This window comes from Myxocyprinus asiaticus, chromosome 14 (assembly GCF_019703515.2).
Source record: "Myxocyprinus asiaticus isolate MX2 ecotype Aquarium Trade chromosome 14, UBuf_Myxa_2, whole genome shotgun sequence".
Classification (NCBI taxonomy): domain Eukaryota; kingdom Metazoa; phylum Chordata; class Actinopteri; order Cypriniformes; family Catostomidae; genus Myxocyprinus; species Myxocyprinus asiaticus.
The window spans coordinates 2,018,312-2,028,580 of record NC_059357.1 but is presented as its reverse complement, the minus strand read 5'-3'; the positions used below and the strand labels follow the sequence as shown (position 1 = coordinate 2,028,580).

At 35.3% G+C, this 10,269-nt stretch overlaps 1 protein-coding gene across 1 annotated transcript in view; it reads left to right on the top strand.

Annotated features, from left to right (window-relative positions):
- Positions 1-6,662, top strand: part of LOC127451663 (sphingosine kinase 1-like) — a 26,480-nt gene extending 19,818 nt beyond the window's left edge. Inside the window, exons 3-5 of the mRNA XM_051716514.1 lie at positions 2,335-2,429; positions 2,507-2,622; positions 5,541-6,662. Of these exons, the coding sequence (XP_051572474.1) occupies positions 2,335-2,429; positions 2,507-2,622; positions 5,541-6,354 (1,025 nt within the window). The 3' untranslated portion in view covers positions 6,355-6,662. The remainder of the gene's footprint in view (positions 1-2,334; positions 2,430-2,506; positions 2,623-5,540) is intronic.
- Positions 6,663-10,269: the final 3,607 nt, after the last annotated feature.

Here is a 10,269-nt window from a genome sequence, read left to right as displayed (position 1 = left end):
GAGCACTGTGATAGCAACATGTTTTTTTAACAAACACAGTATCTTCAAAATTAACGTTTGAGGTCTGACTGTGTGTAATTTACGTTGGAGAACAAAACGTGTAAGTCTCTTCAAGTAATTTTAACCATAGGCCTTATTTAGCTTATAAATCTAAAACATTATAAAAACCCCATAGGAAGATTCTGAGGGAACTCAGGGCTTAAAAATATTTTGGGGTGCAAAACAATTGCAGTCAATGGGAAAATATAAAATTTTAAGCATACTATTCTTTGCAGTTATTTTGTGTGACATTAATAGTTTCCAACCAAAACCGTTGTCATGGCAGCTACTATTTTTGGTAGCTTTTTTGTTTTTTTTTCATTATATTTTAAAAATAGGTAGGTATTATTTAATTTATTTTAACAAACTGTGCAGTTGTGCTGTGCTGGGTCTCTGAGGGTTAAAGGACTGAAACTAATTGTTGCATAAAAAATATAAAAACCAGATAGTTCTTTAAACTCTGATTGGATGAGTCATGTTAAATGTTGCTTTTTTGCTTGGCAACCATAAACAGCCTACTGTTAGACTAATGAGATTTGTTTTTTCTGATAATTTGGTCATGAAAAATAAGGTTGTCCGAGGTGATAAAAATTAGAAATATTAAAAAAATATATAATTTAAAGCACACTTGTCAAATTTGAAAGAATGTGATCTTTGTGTCCAATTTGGTTTCATAAAATAATAATAATAATAATAATAATAATAATAATAATAATAATAATATATATATATATATATATATATATATATATATATATATATATATATATATATATATATATATATATATTTTTTTAATATTATTTTTATTTTAAAATAATTGTTTAACTGCTGATGGATGGATGGATGGATGCATGGATGCATGGATGGATGGATGGATGCATAGATGATGCATAGATGGATGGATGGGTGCATGGATGGATGCATAGATGGATGGATGGGTGCATGGATGAATGGATGGATGAATGAATGGATTGATGGATGCATGGATGGATGGATGGATGGATGGAAGGCTGCATGCATGGATGTTTGGATGCATAGATGGATGGATGCATTCAGGGATGGATGGATGGATGGATTCATAGATGGATGGATGGATAATGCATAGGTGCATGGATGGATGCATAGATGGATGGATGGGTGCATGGATGGATGGATGCATGGATTGATGGATGCATGGATGGATGCATGGATTGATGGATGGATGGATGGAAGGCTGCATGCGTGGATGTTTGGATGCATAGATGGATGGATGCATTCAGGGATGGATGGATGGATTCATAGATGGATGGATGGATGCATGGGTGCTTGGATGGATGCATAGATGGATGGATGGGTGCATGGATGGATGCATAGATGGATGGATGCATGGATTGATGGATGCATGGATGGATGGATGGATGGATGGATGCATGGATGGATGGATGGACGGCTGCATGCATGGATGTTTGGATGCATAGATGGATGGATGCATGCAGGGATGGATGGATGGATGGATGGCTGCATGTGTGGATGGATGGATGGCTGCATGTATGGATGGATGGATGGATGGATGGATGTATAGATGGATGGGTGCATAGATGGATAGATAGATGATGGATGGATGGCTGCATGGATGGATGCATAGATGGATGGGTGCATGGATGGATGGATGCATGGATGGATGGATGGATGGATGCATAGATGGATGGATGGGTGCATGGATGGATGGATGGATGGCTGGATGGATGGATGGATGCATAGATGGATGGATGGGTGCATGGATGGATGGATGGATGGCTGGATGGATGCATAGATGGATGCATAGATGGATGGATGGTTCTGCACTATTCATGCCAGCATTACGTCAAGAAATTCAGCTTTTAATTCGACTTATTCGACTTGTTCATAATTTTTTTTATTGTATCCAGCCATTTACACCACAAGACAAAAAATATCTAAATGACTTTGAACTCAGAAATTGGAAACATGTTCATCAAAGAAGAGGTGAATTCAAGTCACCGTTGTGTGTGAATTGCATTTTTAATGTATTTTTGAATAATTTAATAGATCCGGACAAAAGAAATGAGCTCCACGTTATTGACTCAGATTGTGTTGCATCTCGTGGCTTTATTATAAGAGAGTACATGCACATAAAATGATAAAAATAGATGTGTGTGTGCGCTCTGTTGTTAATGTACCTGAGAGAATCTGTGCTAAAATGAAAGTCCATTAGCTGATGTTCTTTGTGCTGCTGCTCATGAGATTGTGTTTCAGATTTGTCAGAAATCTGATTCTCTCGTCTGATCTGTGCAGAACGTCAGAATCACGCTCGAGATATTGTGAGGAGCGCCGACCTGACGCAGTGGAGCGCTGTGGTTATTCTCTCTGGAGACGGACTGCTCTTTGAGGTGTGTACTGACCTCTTCTGTCCATGTGTGTGTGTATGAGTCCAGTCAGCTTATATAGGTGTGTGTTTGTTGTGTAGGTGGTGAACGGTCTAATGGACAGAGAGGATTGGGAAAAGGCCATTCAAACTCCAGTGGGAATTCTGCCCGGAGGTTCAGGGAATGCGCTGGCTGCGTCTGTACATCACTACACACGGTGAGCACTCTCCATAAAACACTGATCCAGGATCAAGAATGTTCTTGCCTATTTAAAGCAGTTTAATTGGTTCATTTTGTTATTTCTCAAAGTCATTACTGCAGCGTTTGTGTTGAATCTCTCTGGACCTTAATCTCAGCATTGATTTGAAAACTAGAATTAAGTGGAGAATGAATACTGTAGATGAATCACTAATTACCTGAGAGAAATGTCAGCCAAGAAGAAAGCTGTTTTGACTGTTGTTTGTGTCCGATTCAGGTGAATAGAACTGGTAAAGAAGACAGGGGGTTAGAGGTCAAAGGTTAGGGGTCAGGGGTTAAACAAGAGTGATTCTAGAGAGTTAAACGCTGAGTTTGCTCACTCTAATTGAGTCATTTCTATTCATGAAACTCCAGACATCAGCAGGACATTCATCACTGCATCGACTCACAGAGGAAATGATTTAACTCCAGAGGAGAGACTAAGAATAATGAACGGGCTAAATCTGTCCATACACTCTCTCATACAGTGTTTGTGAGTTTGACATTTATTTGTTATTGAAAAACGAGCGCCCCCTGCTGATATATTGCACAACTACATATTTATGGTTGTAAACAAACAACAATTTCACAAAGTGATGAAACTGACCACATTGTTAATGTTTAGCTATAGATGAGTTTTACATGAAATGTTTTATATTATGAGTACCCCTGAACTCACCTGGGCTAGTATGCATTAAAAAAAAAAACATTGTTTTACATTATATGCATCTGGAATATGCAGATTAATAGTTAAACATGTTAAAACAAAAACTATAAACAACTGGTCCCATACAGAAATCTGATATATGGCAGTGCAGTATATGTATAACACATAAGCATGTTCATATATGGTTTTCACTTAAATAAAAAGTGACACACTTACTGTATATGTACAAACAGTATATGCAAAATACAAATATAACAAAATATAACAAAAATGGCCGTTTTCATATATGTAACATATGTTTTCCAGAATAATAGTGGAATTTGAATGTGTACATATATATGCCTAAATAAATGAACCATATTCTGATTTATAATTTGTCAGCTGAAGGTGATATTTCGCTACTGTTGTGTTTGACAACCGTGGGAACATGCTTGGTGTCGGTTTCAACGGTATCGGTGCGGTGTTTTGGAAAGAGGGGGTGTGGCTAAATCAACGGCTCAGTCTCGTGGTAGTTAGAACGGCTAATATCGCTTACAGCACCTTTAATCACATGTATAAATATATGCAGAGAAGGGCCCGTAAATAACAATTATTCAATATATACCAGTAATGATTAAATAATTCGAAAAATAAAATGTATTATAAATATAATAATTCAAATAATTAAAATTATTTACATTAAAGTGGCAGACGAGTAAAGCATAAAACAATAAAAAAAAGTGGCTTTAGAATCCAAAATATTGTTTATTACCATATTATTATTTTTGTATTTTTCTCCTCAATATGAAATGCCCAATTCCCAATGCGCTCTAAGTCCTCGTGGTGGCGTAGTGACTCGCCTCAATCCGGGTGGTGGAGGACGAATCTCAGTTGCCTCCGCGTCTGAGACCGTCAATCTGCACATCTTATCACGTGGCTTGTTGAGTGCGTTACCGTGGAGACATAGTGCGTGTGGAGGCTTCATACTACTCTCCGCGATCCACGCCCAAATCACCACACACCCCACCAAAAGCGAGAACCACATTATAGTGACCATGAGGAGGTTACCCCATGTGACTCTACCCTCCCTAGCAACCGAGCCACTTTGGTTGCTTAGGAGACCTGCTGGAGTCACTCAGCACGCCCTGGGATTCAAACTCACGACTCCAGGTGTGATAGTCCACGTCAATACTCGCTGAGCTACCCAGCCCCCACATTACCATATTATTGAACATAAGCCAATCACTGGCCTTGAATTCATTGAATTCGTCAATCTATTCAAGATTTATTAAAAGGGCTTTTCTAAGGTCGCATTTATTGCCCTGTTACAGTCCGGGACATGATTAATTGCATTAATTTTAATAACACGTTATTTTTTATATCATTAATTGCAATGAATTAACGTGTTAAATTGACAGCCCTGCTTAAAACAGCATTACTGTCTTCTGAATCAAAATGTATTTTGTACACAATATTTTCTTGTAATATATAAATATGTAATATATGATGTCATGTGATGTTAAAAGAATGTTCCTGGCTTACAACAATTTAATACAAAATGTATTTTGACCCATCCCTTCATTTTTATATATATATATATATATATATATAAATAAATAAATCATGGTTACAGTAAAGCACTTACAATGGAGGTCAATGGGTCCAGTCGATAAACATTAAAATACTCACTGTTTCAAAAGTATAGCCACAAGATGTAAACAATATGTGTGTTAACATGATTTTAGTGTCATAAACTGAGTGATTTACCAGTGTTACAGCGTTCACCAGATTACAGGTTTTATCGGCATTACATCATCATGATAACAGAGTTGTAATATTAGATATAACTTTACACAGATGCGTTTAATAAGCGATTTTATCACACTAAAATCATGTTAACACACATATTGTTAATGTCTTGTGGCTATACTTTTGAAATAGTGAGTATTTTAACGTTAATGGATTGGCCCCATTGACTTCCATTGTAAGTGCCTAACTGTTACTGCAAATGTAACTTTTTTTAAATTATCGAGGGATGAGTCTAAATTACTTTTAAACCACAAATGTTGATAATTCGGCTTAACTTGTATTGAACCCGGAATATAACACTTTAGATGTTATGTTACTTTCAAACAAATATTTTGAGGGGGCTCGCCCCCCTTACCTCCTCTGACGGTCACCACTGCAATGATACGAGTATGGTTTGTCTTTGACCTGGTTTACCAATAGATCTGTGTGTGTTCCCTCTGTAGGGCGTCTCCGGTGTGGGGTGAAGATCTGTTGCTCAGCTGTGGGTTTTTACTCTGCAAGGGTCTGACCTCCAAACTGGACCTTATCTCCATCCAATTGTCCTCTGGCCTTCATCTGTTCTCCTTCCTTGCACTCGCCTGGGGCTTCATAGCTGATGTAGACATCGAGAGTGAGCAGTTCCGACAAATAGGAGCGTATCGCTTTTTACTGAGCACGCTGGTCCGAATCGCCTCGCTACGGATCTACCAGGGCAAACTGGCGTACCTCCCTGTTGAAGGCGAGTCGGAGTCTAAGGCAGCGTCTTCTACTACCCCTGGTTCCTCATTGCAAACACAGCAGACTCTTGATAATCAAACGCCTAACAACTGCACTGAGTGTAGTAATGCTGAACAAACCTCAACGGACTCAGTTGACCAATTAGTTGACCATCTTCTCGTACCCCTGGACCAGCCCGTCCCTCAAGAGTGGACGGTTGTTGAAGAGCAAGACTTCGTCCTGGTAATAGCCATGTTCCAGTCGCACCTGGGCGAGGATCTGCTGGTGGCTCCGGACGCTCGTGCAGACGACGGATTGATTCACCTGTTCTACGTGACGGCCGGTATCTCTCGCCCGACTCTACTCAGACTGTTCCGGGCCATGCAGAGCGGCACACACCTGGACTTTGGTTGCCCGCACCTGGTGTACCGGCGGGCGAGAGCTCTGAGACTGGAGCCGTTGTCCCGGCCGGGCGTCATCACGGTGGACGGAGAACAGGTGGAATATGGGCCCATACAAGCACAGGTGCATAGAGGAGTGGCCAGACTCATTGCTGGATGACCTTTGACCTTATAGCACAGTTTACAGCTCAACCTCAGTTGAGTAACTTATTTTAAGTGATTGTTTTAAATACCTTTAAACGAAGCACTATAGAACAGCACAATCTGACTGGTTGGGGTTAAACTTGAATTCAATGTGTGTCTTTTAAATTTTTTTATTATGAATTGTACTTGGGTTAATCTCACGAAGACATGTCCAGGTCACATTTCTCCACAAAATCAACAGAGAAAAAAATGACAAATTATACGGTAACAATTTACAGTAAGGTTGTGTTTGTTAACATGAACTAACAATGAGCAATACTTTTACAGCCCTGAAATATTACTAATATTACTAAATATTATTATTAAATATTATAATAATATTAGTCATATTTAATAATAATATTATAAATATTACTAATATTACTAAATATTATTATTACATATTATAATAATATTAGTCATATTTAATAATAATATTAGTCATATTACTAATGTAATAGTATTAGGTACATTAGTTAACATGAACTAGCAATGAACAATACTTTTACAGTACTGAAATATTACTAATATTACTAAATATTATTATTAAATATTATAATACTATTAGTAATATTAAATAATAATATTATAAATATTACTAATATTACTAAATATTATTATTAAACAGTATAATAATATTAGTAATATTTAATAATAATATTATAAATATGACTAATATTACTAAATATTATTATTACATATTATAATAATATTAGTCATATTTAATAATAATATTAGTCATATTACTAATGTAATAGTATTTGGTACATTAGTTAACATGAACTAGCAATGAACAATACTTTTACAGTACTGAAATATTACTAATATTACTAAATATTATTATTAAATATTATAATACTATTAGTAATATTAAATAATAATTTATAAATATTACTAATATTACTAAATATTATTATTAAACAGTATAATAATATTAGTAATATTTAATAATAATATTATAAATATGACTAATATTACTAAATATTATTATTACATATTATAATAATATTAGTCATATTTAATAATAATATTAGTCATATTACTAATGTAATAGTATTAGGTACATTAGTTAACATGAACTAGCAATGAACAATACTTTTACAGTACTGAAATATTACTAATATTACTAAATTTTATTATTAAATATTATAATACTATTAGTAATATTAAATAATAATTTATAAATATTACTAATATTACTAAATATTATTATTAAACAGTATAATAATATTAGTAATATTTAATAATAATTAAATTTTATTAATAATAATTATGGTTTTATTAAATATTACTGATACTGGTTTGTGTTAATTTTAACATATACAACTACAGGCTGTGTACATTAAAACTGGTTAATGCACTATGAACTAACAATGCACAACTTTATTTTCAAAAATTAAAATGAACCAATATTAATAAATGCTGTAAAAATGCCATTATTAACTCATGACACCTAATGCATTACAAATGTTAACAAATACAACATTATTGTAAAGTGTTACCAATTATATTATATCTAAAGAAATGAAGCCTATTTTTAGATTTTCTTTTTTTTTTTTTTTTTTTTGCACAGTGGAATTATTTTCATGACAATTAAGCACATTTACCAATAAAAATTCTGAATGTTTTAATTGTGTATATTTTCTATAACAAGTGTCCTTTTAGACTCTCTTCAATGCAATAAATAATATAAATATTTTAGCCTGTTTTTAAGATTTATGCATTTCAATTCCATAACAAAATTCCATCCAATTGAATTGTGTAATGTTAAAAATAAATAAATATATATATATATATGTATATATATGTATATATAATGTTTTATTATTTTTATTAAAGATTACTCAATTCACTTTTATGAACAGAAATTTGTTACTGTATTACAGTAGCACCATAAATTAAACTATTGAATTAAATGCTACCATAATGTATAAGTACTTCATTTAATATATACCTTATATATATAAAATATATATATAATGTTTTATGTATTGCTCCCATTGCATCACATTAAACAGCTATAAGGAAATTGAGTTCTCAGCTTGTTGTCATGAAGTCATTTTTATGAAATCTATTATTCAAAATGAATCACAATTACAATATCACAGGAAATAATCGACAATTATTGTTTTTTGTCATAATCGTGCAGTCCTACTTAATAGTATTAAAAATAGGCTTCAACGTAACTGTTTTCAGAGTTAAATATGAGTTTGACATGCTCTTGATAGGATTTGTGAGGTTCATCTAACTCTGATGTCGGGGATCTGTATCATGCTGGAGTTTATGATGCTGCGCTGCACCCATCTTGACTTTCAGAAGTGCCAACGTTGAACATAATATAGCTGTTCATCCTTATTTTTCTACGATAAAGGAAAACAACTTTGTTTATTATTATTTAAGTGTCTTGATTTGCTGGCATTGTCACAGTATGTTTTTGCTATGTGTGTGCGTGTGTGTTTATGATGAAAACGAGTGTCTGTCGTGGTGGAAAAGCATGATTCATGTGGCATGATATCAACTAGAGTTTGACAGTTTATAGAATGTAAAACAAAATCGTAGACTTTCCTTACTGAGACGGGCGCAGACTTTGAGATTACAAGAGTCATAATAACCAGAAAAGAATTAAGATTTGATGCATACATTTTAAATATAAGCAAGGGACTCTTAAAGGGATAGTTCACCAGAAATGAAAGTCATTGTTTACTCACCCCTGTGTTGTTATAACTCTATATGACTTTCTTTTTTTTAACACAAATGGAGAAATTGTGAATAAATGTTGTGCTCAGTGATGTCATACAATGGCAGTTTATGGTGACCACCTCTTCAAGCTTCAAAAGAACACAAAAGTATAATTCAGAAGTCTAATAAATTATTCATGAGACTCATGATTGTTATGAAAGCATACAATAAGGTTTGTTGAGAAACAAACTGAAATCTAATGTATTATTTAGTGAAAATGTTCACTGACCTTTGATCTCCTGTGCGCGTTCATGATAGGACACGAGAGCAACAGTTCACGCAGCCCCCTCATGACATTGGGGCGTTCAAGCGAAAACTCATTTGTTTATCTAAAAACAGATCCAACACAGCGATAGTGACAACAGAACACAACACAGCTGCACACAAAACAGAGAACAGAACTGACTAAACATGTCTGAAGAGTTTGTAGTCCAAGAATTGATGCATTTCTATGCCCAGCCTTATTTTTTTCAAGGTAAGTCCAAGATGACATGAACAAAAAATTACAGTCCACCTTTAAGAATGGAGAAACACTTAATATTTCTTAATAAACTGCCATATTTTCACAGTTTGTTCATAGCACCTGTTTTCTTATGCATGTATGTTTGTCTAAAACTAAATACTATGCCAATCTTTTTTCCTTTTTTCTCCCCTTTTTTCCCCAATTTGGAATGCCCAATTCTCAATGTGCTCTAAGTCCTCATGGTGGCATAGTGACTCGCCTCAATCCAGATGGCGGAGGACGAATCTCAGTTGCCTCCGTGTCTGAGACCGTCAATCCACGCATCTTATCATGTGGCTTGTTGAGCGTGTTACCGTGGATAAACGCCATCCACCATGGCATCCCCGCACAACTCACCAGGCGCCCCACCGAGAGCGAGAACCACATTATAGCGATCACGAGGAGGTTACCCCATGTGACTCTACCCTCCCTAGAAACCGGGCCAATTTGGTTGCTTAGGAGACCCGGCTGGAGTCAATCAGCACACCCTGGGATTCAAACTAGCGAACTCCAGGGGTGGTAACCAGCGTCTTTACCACTGAGCTACCCAGGCCCCCACATGTGCTATCTGGGATATTAATTATGGTCCAGCAAAATTAGTAAAAACTCCCTGTAATAACAAGACTTCACTGAAGTCCACTGAGTGTTTTT